General features: G+C 46.7%; 1 protein-coding gene across 1 annotated transcript; it reads right to left on the bottom strand.

The window, feature by feature from the left end:
• Positions 1 to 8,515: 8,515 nt before the first annotated feature.
• Positions 8,516 to 13,555, bottom strand: MRPS2 (mitochondrial ribosomal protein S2). The gene is made up of 4 exons (XM_081178900.1): positions 13,436 to 13,555; positions 12,148 to 12,252; positions 11,460 to 11,589; positions 8,516 to 10,525 (listed from the first exon to the last, which is right to left on the bottom strand). Exons 1-4 carry the CDS (start codon positions 13,473 to 13,475, stop codon positions 9,988 to 9,990), a joined length of 813 nt encoding a protein of 270 aa, XP_081035026.1. The 5' UTR covers positions 13,476 to 13,555; the 3' UTR covers positions 8,516 to 9,987.
• Positions 13,556 to 13,569: the final 14 nt, after the last annotated feature.

Genomic DNA, 13,569 nt, shown 5'->3' with positions numbered 1-13,569 from the left:
TAAAATCTGCTATTATTTTTATGATTGGACAACATTTAGCTTGATCAATCCACATTTCATTAAAAAGCACATAAACTGCTCTCAGAAAACCAAAGAATTTTAAGTTTAACTTCTGAAAGTGCCTGGTAATCCTATAAAATTTTTAGTTTCTCTACATAAAACATATCCTACTAAACATATAACATTACTTTCTAATGTTTTCTAATTAATTACAAGGTAATGACATCAGCTAATAAGAAACTTAAACAAGTTTAATCAAGTCTTGCATTGGTTCATCTATCAGTTCCAACAGGGACAAAACACTTGGGATTTGTGTAATATATATTTCTGAGATTTACAGAAAGATCTCCCAGAGTGTCATGATCTCCACCCCTCAAGTCAATCATCTTTCGGACACCAGCTCTCCTCACTGTCATCTGAGCACAAGAGTGTCTGAATTATCATCTTCCTGAATGCATACCATGCTGAGCGTTGGATGGGTGGAAAAACAGCACCCACTATAACCTTCTTCTGCAGCCTCACTGCAGGTGAAACAAGATGTGGGCATTCCATCCCAGGAGTATTTTATTTTGATGTTGAACCAGCATTGGTAGTACACACAAAAGATGTATTCCTCTATCAGTCTTAAGTTGTGGAGGGTTTTGCCTTTAAGGTCATGCTTTGAAACCCATATGCGACCAAGCCTGTTTGCTGTTCTTAACCACTTTGAATGAGCAAGTTCAAGAAGGACCAAATATGTGGGAAGTTTTCCTGTCCTTATGTGTCATCTGATACACATCACTAGATAGATCTTTTCAAGACATTGTCACTCAGGGAAGTAACAGGCTCTCCAGTTGAGAGTTTGGTGAATGAAGTTATCTTTTCAAGTTATATTTTCTGGCTTTTCATACACTGGTCACATAGCATTGATGTATGCACTGCAATGAGTTGTGCTTGCTGAATGCAGTGATGTGCTGAGGACTCGCTTCAGTATTTTTCAGAGTGGTGGACTGCAAGTAGAAAAAAATATATGTATTTTTCACATAGTTGAAAAAACTTTGTTTGGATACTGGTCTGTGCATCATGGCATACTGAAAAATTAAGCGCATTACACAATTTGAAAAGAAAGCTTTGGGCACTTTCTGAACAATTCGTGCTAATAATAATAATAATAATAATAATAATAATAATAATAATAATAATAATTTATTTGTACCCCGCCCATCTGGCTGGGTTTCCCCAGCCACTCTGGGCGGCTTCCATAGAAACCAAAAATACACTAAAATATCACACATTAAAAACTTCCCTGAACAGGGCTGCCTTAAGATGTCTTCTGAATGTCAGGTAGTTGTTTATCACTTTGACATCTGATGGGAGGGCGTTCCACAGGGCAGGTGCCACTACCAAGAAGGCCCTCTGCCTGGTTCCCTGTAGCATTGCTTCTCGCAATGAGGGAACCGCCAGAAGGCCCTCGGTGCTGGGTCTCAGGGTCCGGGCAGAACGATGGGGGTGCAGACGCTCCTTCAGGTATACTGGGCCGAGGCCATTTAGGGCTTTAAAGGTCAACATCAGCACTTTGAATTGTGCTCGGAAACGTACTGGGAGCCAATGTAGATCTTTCAAGACCGGTGTTATGTGGTCTCGCCGCCCGCCCCCAGTCACCAGTCTAGCTGCCGCATTCTGGATTAGTTGTAGTTTCCAAGTCACCTTCAAAGGTAGCCCCACGTAGAGCGCATTGCAGTAGTCCAAGCGGGAGATAACTAGAACATGCACCACTCTGGCGAGGCAGTCTGCAGGCAGGTAGGGTCTCAGCCTGCGTACCAGGTGGAGTTGGTAGACAGCTGCCCTGGATACAGAACTGACCTGTGCCTCCATGGACAGCTGAGAGTCCAAAATGACTCCCAGGCTGCGCACCTGGTCCTTCAGGGGCACAGTTACCCTATTCAGGAACAGGGAGTCCTCCACACCTGCCCGCCTCCTGTCCCCCAAAAACAGTACTTCTGTCTTGATCACCTTTATGAGCTTCATAATATGGTTGCAACAATATCTGGCCAGGGCATGTGGAAAAGTCCATGCCCTGGACTAGCAATAGCTTCAACAGTCTTATTGCTACTGTCAGGGGTTCAGGAGCAGAGGCGAGGGCAAGGGAGGAAACAGAGAGCGAGGGGGAGGAGGCCGAAGAAAAGATGAGTGATGACGACGACCCGAGATCTCCGAGTCTTTCCAGTGAATCAGAAGATTCACAGAAAGGAGCGCCAGTGGCCAGAGCAAGGGGGGAGCCTAGGGGGACACCCCAGGAAGAAGGGTCCAGAGGGGGCTCAGAGGGCAGCAGTTGGAAATCGGGGCCAGCGTCACCAACAGAGCGCAGTGGAGAGGAAGGGCGCCAGGTATCGAGCTCTGGCAGCTCGCAGCAGGGGGGAGGGCATGAGTCAGGAGTGGCCACACCTCCATCGGGGAGCGAAGAAACGGTTAAGCGGAAAGTGGAAGGTTGGGCGCGCGCGCCAAGTTCAAATGCACAGGAAGGTGGCGCAGTAAGCAGCCCGGAAAGGGAGCCAGGTCCTAAAGCCCGACGCAAGGAGACAGAAGGGTCCGGGGGGTCCGCGTCAGAAGAGTCCAGGAAGGAAGAGACAGCGGGGGGCAGAGGGACCCAGAGAAGAACGGTCAGGCGGAAAAGGTGGAGTAAGGCTAGGGTATTAAGCTGGTGTACAGGAGGCGGAGACTCAGACGGAGCTTCGCCGGTCTAACCCATAAGACGTAGAGCTGCACGCAGCAGCTTGAGAATGGAAACTGTAACTCAATAAAGACTTTTATAAAGTGAACGCTGGCTAGCGTGATCCTCTGTGAGCTAGGATCTGGAAGCAGCTCTGACAGCTACAGTCTTCCATGCACAGAAAACGCTCGACAACTCCTCACTGCTCCTTGATCTTCACCACAAAATGAAGCCAAAACATATGCTTCTCCTTGTGACCACAATCAGGTATACCATCAACTATGACGCTATAGTAGTAGTAGACATCTCCAAATCCTTTTGCAATATGCTCACCACCTTTTCCACATATACGGCAATCAACTCATTTTGAATTCTATTTGACATATAGCTGAAAACAATAATTGTATTCTTCGTTCCTGTCTGACTGCGCTCTGCAAGAAGATGCATATCTTGAAGAATACAGGTGAGAATCTCCCCTATATCGCTTTCATCAACGCACCCATAATTACCAGAATCAGGTCTCTCAAACGGCTCCGGTTGTTCAGTAGACTCTTCATAATTAGTCCTTTGTTGTGGATCGTTCTTGGGTGCAGTCGTTGAAGTTGTCCTGGTCACACTGGTCTTGCCCATGAGCACGAATCCACTGTGAGAGCAACTGACTTGCTCTCTGAGCATCTGCTTTCTGCTTCTTTTCCCTCCTTTGCACCCCTGGTGGATGTACCTGTTTTATTGTTCCAGCTGAGCTAAAATTTAAACAGAGAAAAAATGGAAGTTCAGAAACCTTGTACATTCTACACTGATTTAACAAGTATTGCGCACTTCTCAACCATGCTTGAAAAACTAACTCTACACGCCTCATTCTTACCCAAGCCCTGCTGGTACAAGATGAATCAAACACATGGCTCCGACAAACATGAGATGTGATATTGCAGCACTGCTGGCTAATCTGATCTGATGCTACACGTTAGTACTGCATAGAGTAATGCAGGTCCAGATTTTACTGTCGAAGCCTTGCAGTGCATACAGCCAGGCAGGCGTGGTATTTTGCCCATGGCTGTTTTGCCCAGCAAGTCCCCGGTTGCTTGGAAGGCATAGGGCATTCTTGGCATGACATCATAAGTCTGGCAGGCCCCTAGTGATGCCCCTGGCCAACTTAGCCCTCCAAGGCCTGGGGCAAGTGTACCTGGCTGCTTCCACTCTGCATGTATATGGGTCATTATAAAAAACGCACACACCCTAAAACCCTAAAACAAACCCTGGTATTTTTTTAATTTTACAAGTGCAAACTCTACAAAGCTGCTGCTTGGCAGAAAAGTTCTTCAATCTGTGTCTGGAGAACCTGTTGCCAGGCTTACCTCGTGCATTAAAATATCTGCTGCAGAAATCCAGCAGCAACTCTCCTTTGAACGGAAAAAAATAGGGTATTAAACAAACTAATCTATAGACCCTGAAAATATATGCTGAAATTGAAGGCCGCTGAAGGCTTGTGCTGCATTAAGCACAAGAAATCTGCATCCCCATTCCAAATCATATGTGGTTATTTATTTGACCTGGAGCAAGCCAGATATTCCTGCTTTAGTTTGTAGTTATACAGAATGAAGCTCAAATATCTCTGGCGGATGGACTTTTAACAACTCTGGTGCCTGGGTGAAAGCAAGCTAGATCTGCAGCCTTACATTATAAAAGGTCCTTGTTGTCTGCTCATCTTATCTACTGGAACACAGCTTATAAAAACACTATTTTCTCCTCACTAACCCAGAAACTTCCCAGGTTAAACCCAGCAACATGCATTTTACAAGTGTGAAGAGAGGTGAACTTGCAACTTTGTCAGGCTTTGAAAGTTGCTCTACCGGGCGGGAAAATTGTGGAAGACACTGCCTGGAGCTCATTGGTGGATCATCTCATTTGTGTGCAGATACCTGTCTCAGGTTCAATCCCTGACCACTCCAGGAAAGGCTGGGAAAGACTCCCTGCCTGAAACTCTGGGCAGCCCTGCCAATCACAGCAGACAGTACTAAGCTAGGTGGACTGCAAAGGGATGACTCAGTAGAATGCAGTTTATTGTGTTCCAATTTAAAGGTAAAGGGATCCCTGACCATTAGGTCCAGTCGTGGCCGACTCTGGGGTTGTGGTGCTCATCTTGCTTTATTGGCCAAGGGAGCCAGCGTACAGCTTCCGGGTCATGTGGCCAGCATGACTAAGCTGCTTCTGGCAAACCAGAGCAGCACACGGAAACGCCGTTTACCTTCCTGCTGGAGCAGTACCTATTTATCTACTTGCACTTTGACGTGCTTTCAAACTACTAGGTTGGCAAGAGCAGGGACCGAGCAACGGGAGCTCACTCAGTCACAGGGATTCGAACCGCCAACCTTCTGATCGGCAAGTCCTAGGCTCTGTGGTTTAACCCATAGTGCCACCTGCGTCCCTTATAATTCAGCCCTTTATTCAGAACCATGAAGACTAGAAACTTGCTAAGACCCCTCAATTTTGGACAGACAGAACATGATTTTTGCAGGAACCTTAATATCACATTTGAGGAAGTTGGGGACACCTGTCAGGCTACTAATCATTCTGAATTCTCACGGGTTGCAGAACACTGTCTGTTCCTTTCTGCCACCTACTGACACAACTGTGGCACATCAGCCAGAGCTGCAACGCCTGTTGGGGCATGGGTGTCACAGGAGATTCTCTCACCACAGCTCAGGGAACGTGAGCTTATTAGCCTGGAATGCTGACCTATGCTGTTATTTCCCATCCTGCAAAGAGAAACCAGGAAAGGCGTTTTAATCAGATCAGGTCAACTCTGGCAAGGAAGGATCACCTTTGAGAAACCAGTGAGAGTAATTTTGGAACATATAATTAACTTAAGGCGTGTTATTTGTGATTGTATTTGTGTGGCTGGTTTTAGATGCACAATCAGCTCTGCTCAGCTTACCAGTTATGCACCTTACATCTGAATGAACTTTAGGCACGAGAAAAGGTGTGGGGATAGCACAACTTTATCCTGATGTAGAGCTCTGAGTTGTGGATCAAAATGGGGGTCCCTGAGAGCTGCGAGAGCCCAATTTTAATTCCAAGGAGTGAATCTATGTATGACAGGGGAGTAGGACAACACAACTCCCTCAAACAAAAGTTTATACGTAGGATAGGAATTCAATGGATCCCTACCCAGGCAATAAAAAACACTGCTCAGAGAGGTTACTTGTTTTTTTGAGGGTGCTGACATTAAGCTCCTTATTTATCCCTTCCTGAAGAAACTGAGGAAAACCATGAATGTTGCGAGGAAGAGCCTACAGCCCAAAGTGTGAACAAGGAGACAGGTAAGGATTCCAGGACATGCTGCAAATACGATTGGTTGATGCCATTCTGGAATTCAGAAAGGCATCAAGGGCCAGCCCTGAAAAGCCTAGTAGGATGAACCAGATCTTTTCAGCCTCTAAGTTATCAGGTGGGGAAAATCTGGCCGAGCGTGGAAGACTGTTCTCCCCACCCTCCCAATTTTACAATTTTTTTTATACTTTTCAAGTTTAAACATTTCACTAGTTTTATACATTTCACTAATTTTACAATCATTTTAACATTTAAAAGCTTGACTTCCTTCCTCCTCTTTCTGCGGTTCCTTAAATTTATTTTTAATATCCTCTGCATATCCAAATTAACTTAATTTGCTCATTTATTCATCTGCTTTAAATATATACTCTTATAAAACTGCAGGTTATTACAATAATCCTGCCAATGATCTTATCTGTTATCTTATCCTGCCAATGATCTTATCTGTAATTTATCTGTAAATATTCAATAGTCTTTTATAAAAAGTTTGTTATCTTGATTTCTTGATTCTTCCGGTAAGTTTCATCATTTCTTGCTATCCTGCATGGACAGTTACCTGAGGGTAAGCCCCACTGAACTCAAAAGTGTTGCACTATTATTTTTACGTGTGTGTATATCCCTTATAAGCACTTTCACCAGCAGGAAAGAGATAAGGCAGAGAGCAGATGAAAAGATGGCCAGGTACAGTTAATGGCTCACTATCACAGGCTTTCATCCTTTTGTTAAGCAAAACATCAGAGTGGGAAGCAAACTGGATGACCAGTTTTAGCCATTTTTTCACTAGATGGACAAAGGTGAGAAATGGGCAGGAACTGTTCATTTCAAAGCCCCTCACTTCTCTACTAGGAGGTATTAGTTCAATATTACAGTGGTACCTTGGGTTACATACACTTCAGGTTATAGACTCCGCTAACCCAGAAATAGTACCTCGGGTTAAGAACTTTGTTTCAGGATGAGAACAGAAATCGTGCTCCGGCGGTGCGGCGGCAGCAGCAGGCCCCATTAGCTAAAGTGGTGCTTCAGGTTAAGAACAGTTTCAGGTTAAGAATGGACCTCCAGAATGAATTAAGTACTTAACCCGAGGTACCATTGTATTTTAAACCCCCAATTCCCAAGTAGTCAGTTTGCTAGCTTCAACAGAACTTATGCAAGGCTCTCAAGATCAGCATACACGTGCTTAAGAACAGGTACAGTGTTCACTTTCCATTTCTGCTTTGCTATTTAGTGTGGGTTTCAGTGGCAAAATTGCCAAGCTCACTTTTCTACAGGCTTTTTGAGAATAGGTATTTCTGTTACTCTTTCGATCAAGGTGTGTATGTATTTATTGTGAGATGTTGCCTCACAAACTGTATATTTAGCCATCTGAAGCAGCATTTATATACATTCTGTCACTTCTATTTCATATAACAAACCAAGCTTTTTATTCCTTTAGTGTGAAAGCTTAATATTTGGCATAAGGTTAAAGGTAAACACATATTCATAACAAGTGCATGTCCTAACTGACAGGATCCTAAACCTCTTGTCAGTGTGTGTATGAACACACATGAGTGCTTGGACATGCAGGTGGGTTCAGACATCTACTGTATAGGTAAAAAGGCAAAGGACCCCTGGACGGTTAAGTCCAGTCAAAGGCGACTGTGGGGTTGCGGCGCTCATCTCGCTTTCAGGCCAAGGGGGCTGGCATTTGTCCACAGACAGCTTCCGGGTCATGTGGCCAGCATGACTAAACCGCTTCTGGCGCAACAGAACACTGTGACGGAAACCAGAGCGCATGGAATACTGTAACAATACCTAAATGACTCCCACCTGGAAGACAGAGCAAGCCTATTTTCTGCTGCTCCAGAGGGAAGAACCTGAACCAACTGATCCAAATTGCAAGAATGGAGATTCCAACCAACTAAACCTTAGGAGTAACTTTCTGGTGCTAAGAGCCATTTGACGCTGGAGTAGATAAACAGAAGGCAGAGTCGGAAAACAGAAAGAGGAGCACAGGCTTCTGGACAGCAGGTATAAAATGAGAGAAGGAACTCCAGGTAATACACAATGCTGGAAACAAGACTGGTACATCTCCCCTGCTTGCTAATTTCAACGCTGCCTTGAGAAAGGACAGGGTATTTAAGAAAAACCTCACACAAACTAATTAGATTATTCCAGTTAAAACTGTGGAACTTGCTCTTGCAGGAGGCATTGATAACCAACTTGGATAGCTTTAAAACAGGATTGGACAAATTCAGGGAGGAGATGGCTGTCAGTGGCTACTAGCCATGGTAGCTATCCTTTGGCCTCCATGGTTGGAGGCAGTGATGCTTCTGAATATCAGTCACTGGAAACTGCAGGAAGGGAGAGGCTGCTCTTGGGCTCGGATCCTGCTTGGGGGATCCCCATAATAAGCATCTAAGTGGCAGCTGGAAGAACAGGACGCTGGACTAGATGGGCCCCTTTGGCCGGATTCAGCAGCAGGGCTCTTTTTATGTTGTTAATTAAATACATATATGCTTCTGTTTGCAAACATATCTTTATTTTTTATAAGGGAAAACATACATGAGGTTGAAAAAAGGGTGCGAGAGAGAAACAACTTCCAATGCAGAAGCAAAGGCAGTCTACCACTGCTCTCTACCCATACTTTGGGACAGTCTGGGCTGTGTCTGGGGAAATCTGTGGCCCTCCAGATGTTGCTGGACTGTAGCTTCCAGCAGCCCCACCCAGATTGGCCAGTGGTCAGAGATGATGCAAGCTGTACTTCAGAAGCACCTGCACAGCCCAGATGTTTCCCACTCCTGCTGTCCTAGGAAATGCTGTAAGCTATCCTCTTCTCACAATTAACTTTTTCAGATACACGTCCTCCTTCAGAGCTGCTGTTGCTTTAAAACTGATGATGGGACAGTCAAGACCAGGCTTCCTTAACTTCGGCCCTCCAGATGTTTTTGGCCTACAACTCCCATGATCCCTAGCTAGCAGGACCAGTGGCCAGGGATGATGGGAATTGTAGTCTCAAAACATCTGGAGGGCCAAGGTTGAGGAAGCCTGGTCAAGATGTACAGCAAAGGCGAGGCAGAATGGCATGTCTTGTGGGGTTGAAGGAAAGTTATTGCACTCTAGGCGGAAGTTTCCTGGGAAAATAACCTCAGAGTTATACGTGGTATGCATCCGTTTGCTTTCTTGCAAGCATGCTTTGAATCACAACCTGAGGCCACGCTTAAAACACACAATTAAAGCAATCTCTTGCCACTCTGAACATTCATGGCTTCCCCCAAAAGAATCCTATAAGCTATAGTGTGTTAAGGGTGCTGAGAGCTGTTAGGAGACACCCTCCACACTATTCAGAACTACAATACCCAGAGCGATTTAACAATAAATCCTTGTTCACAGGGAACGCTTGAGAATTATAGTTCTGGGAGGGAGAACAGAATGGTCTCCTTTTATCTCGCAGCAACCTGAACACACTACAGTTCTCAGGATTTTTTGGGGGAAGTTGCAGCTGTTTGAAGTGGTGTTAAGAATGCTTTGAAATGTATAGACAGGACCTATCACCGGCCACATTCACATCAGACGTTTGAAGTGTTGTGATACCACTTCAAACAGTCATGGATTTACTCAGAGCATCCTGGGAACTTTAGCTTGTTCAGGGTGCTGAGAGTTAGGAGACCCCTCTTCCCTCCCACAGAGCTATAATTTCCAGACCTCCCTGGGAAGAGGGATTGACTGTTAAACCACTCTGCAAATTGTAGCTCTGGGAGGGGAATAGGGAGCCTCCTAGCAACTCTCAGCAGTCTTAACAAACCAGTTCCTAGGATTCTTTTGAGAAACCATGGCTCTAAAATGGTACCGTGGTGTTTTAAACACATGCTGTGAATGTGGCTCAGTTGCCTGTAGCCAAGACAGTCTGACAGATTTTGCACCTGGGACCAGCTAGTGAATTTTTCAGGAGTAGGGGGAGGATGGTTTCCCACCAAGCCGCTCCGGCCTCCTTAGCAAGGTTTGTCCTGCCCTCTGCACAAGACCTCCATCTGCCTCCGCTTGTCCTTCGCTCTCATGATGGTCATCTTGAAGAGCCGGAGGTAGAGCTCGACAGCCGAGGGGGTGTCGTCATTACCCGGAATGGGGTAGGTGATCAGGCTTGGGTTGCAGTTCGTGTCTACCACGCCCACCGTGGGGATGTTCATCTTAGCTGCGTCCCGGATGGCCATGTGGGGCTCGAAGACATTGGTGAGGGTGTTGGTGAGGATGATGAGGTCAGGCAGGCGGACACCCAGGCCATACTGGACATCGGCATTGGTCATCAGGCCGCCCTGCCAGTAGCGAGTGTGAGCATATTCGCCGCATTCCTTGGCGGTGGCCTCTATCCGGTGGGAAAACTGACGGTTCCGGCTGATGAAGAGGATTATGCCTTTGCGGTAGGCGACGTGAGCCATGAAGTTGAGAGCCTGCTGGAGGTGTACCATCGTCTGTTCCAGGTTGATGATGTCCTGATCGAGGCGGCACCCAAAAATGTATGGCTCCATGAATCTGCAGGAGACAAGAGGCCAAACATGAGAAGGTGGGGATTGGTTTTTGGTCTTCGTAAAGCCATGGGAGACTTGACACATCTCAAAAGCTCTCTCTCTCGTGTGTATGTGTATCTCTCTATCTATCTACTAGAACATAAAGCCCTTCACAACTTGGGACCTGTCAACCTGCAGGGTGTCTTAATGCACGAGAACCAGTGTAGTGTAGTGTTTAGAGTGTAGGACAAGGACCCGCACTCGGCCATCAGGTGATCTTGGGCCAGTAACTTGCTCTCAGCCTAACCTACCTCACAGGGGTGTTGTGAGGATGAAATGTGGAGGAGATGCTTGAGCCCATTCATTTCAGTGGTTCTAGGATGAGAAAAACTGCCACAGGCTGCAATCCATTAACTCAGTCTTTTACTGAGAATGATAAGAATCTTATTTAGTGTCTAAGAAAAAGACCATGGCTCAATGCCATGGCATCTGCTTTGCATGCAGGAGGCCCCAGGTTCAGTCGCCAATGGCATCTTCGGGTAGGGCAGGGAATGTTCCATCTGAAAACCTGGCATGTCACAGCTGCCAGATAGTGTAAACAATACTGAGCTAGATGGGCAACTGGCTTGCCTCGGTTACAAGGTAGTTCTTATATCCCTATTTCATCCAACTTTTTCTCCAGAATGAAGAGGACAAGAGTTTTCTTTTCTTATTAGGAGAAGGGCCACTTCTCAGCCAAGAATGTCCCCTGGAGAGCTGCTGCCAGTCAGTGTAGGCAGTGTACAGTGTTGACAGTACTAAGCCAGATGGACCTTTGCTTCTGTTTGATTCAGCCCTTTCTTCAGAACCATGAGGACTAGAATCTTATTTTATTTTTAGGAGACAAGCCATAGCTATGGATCAAGGGTCTGACATGCTATTAAACCACTGTTTACAAGAAAACTGGTAGAATCACTGACCTGTGACGGCAACCCTTCTTGTGGCCCAGGTGGACTCTGGCATCAAAGAGGTCCCTTAAGGAGAAGAGCTCTTGCACGTTGAAGAAATCAGGGTTTTTCAGGGGCTCCCCTAGGAGCCTGTCATAATCGACTGAAAGAGGGGGAAATGGCTAATTGGCTCAAACTCAGTTGCCAAATGACATAGCACAGGAGAGGAAATCTTTGGGAATTGCAACAAAACCTTGCACAAAAACATCACAGCTCCTCTTGATTTGCCAGCTATTCGCCCCACAACCCTTTAGGGCTACCCTTTCAGTGGCTTTGAAATTCATAGAAATGGCTACTACCCGTTATGGCTATGCTGCTTCTGAATCCCAGTTGCTGGAAACCACAGCAGGGGAGAGGGCTCTTGTGCTTGGATCCTGCCCATGGGCTTCCTGTTGGGGCATCTGGTTGGCCACAGAGAAGCCGGGCTAGACAGGCCCCCTTGGGCCTGATTCAGCAGGACCAGTTCTCATAGGGTCCTTTCGTCAACACCTCCCCCTCCCCGCCCTTTTCTGAATGGAAGAGAGGATTGAAATGGCCTAGGATCCCTCCCCTGTCCCAATCCAGCCACAACTTGTGACTGGAGTGGCTTTGAATCCCAGGGCCAAATCCAGGGCTCCCATCAGCAGCAATCCCACCCTCCTCTTTCCCCAGCGATGCTCACCAGTGGGAGCTTCTTCTGGACTTGTTGCTGGAAGAGTCGTATAAAGCCTCTGAAGGGTGGGAGGAGTCTTGGTCCAAGCGCCCAAGCTGTAAAGTCTGGGGAGGACTGATCCAGGCAGAGAGTAGAGAGAAACCGGGGTGGGGGTGAGGGTGGGGGGACACCACAATTTTGTAGAAGGTAAGTCACAACAAACTTCTGAAATATACGGGCATGGTAACTAGAAGGTTCAGACAGATAAAAGTACTTCTTGGCACAGCACAGAATTTATGCAGGAATCTCAACTAAAATATACATGACAAATGGTCATCCAACCTCTGCTTAAAAACCTCCAAGGAGAACCCACCACCTCGAGGGAGCCTGTTCCACTGTCGAACAGTTCTTACAGTCATAATGCTCTTCCTGATGCTTGGCCAGTCTTCTAAACTTGAATCCATTGATTTGGTTCCCAGCCTCTGGAGCAGGAGAAAACAAGCTTGCTCCACCTTCCATGTGACAGCCCTTTAGATAACGGAAGATGGCTATCATATGTCCTCTCGGTCTCCTCTTTTCCAGGCTAAATATACCCAATTCCCTCAACTGTTCACCATAAGGCTTGGTTTCCAGACCCTTCATCATCTTGGTCACCCTCCTCTTCCTAAATGGTATTGCCCAGAACTGGACACAGTACACCAAGTGTGCTCTGACCAAGACAGAATAAGGCAGGACTATTACTTTCTACAGTCGGCACACTATACTTTTGTTGATGCAGCCTAGAATAGCATTAGTGCTTTTTGCTGCTGCATCACACTGTTGACTCATGTTCAGCTTGTAGTCTTATAAGTCTCCAAGATCCTTTTCGCACATACTACTGGCAAGGTAGGTGTCCTCTATCTTATATTTGTCCAGGTCCAGAGGGAGTCTATCTAGATCCCTAGGTTTTGAGGGAAGTTTGGCCACTGCCTGAACAGGATGCTGGACTAGATGGGGCCCCCTTGGCCTGATCCAGCAGCCAGGCACTTCTTAAGTCCTCAAGTATGCATTATGGTTTGTAGTCCCGTCTCCAATTTCCTTCCCTACAGAAGAGTATGAGAACCCCCTAACCCCGATTCTGCAGTTCTGGAGCATGTACAACGTGCTTTTTTCCTTTCCGTACACGCGTGCACGCGGGGCTTGGGTTCTGCATCGCGCTTGGAGGCAGGCTGTTTTGCACCTCCTCCTCCTCCTGCGTTGCAGGCGTAAAAACTGCTTTGCGCGGGGCGCCTAGCGGGAGGAACCTTTGCCCGCCGCGTTTGCCCTTCCTTTTTCTTACCTGCCGCTGCTCTTCGGAGGAGCCTGGGCGCCGCCATCATGCCTCTCCTGGCCGCAGGAAGGAAGGAAGGAAGGTCGGAGGGAGGGAGGGAGGGAGAGAGAGAGGCCGCCTGTCCCTGCGCGTAGCAGCTCCAC

The sequence above is a fragment of the Podarcis bocagei genome (genome assembly GCF_964188305.1).
Source record: "Podarcis bocagei genome assembly, chromosome: Z".
NCBI classification, from domain to species: Eukaryota; Metazoa; Chordata; class Lepidosauria; order Squamata; family Lacertidae; genus Podarcis; species Podarcis bocagei.
The sequence above is the reverse complement of the archived record's forward strand: the minus strand, read 5'-3'. Positions and strand labels throughout refer to the sequence as shown.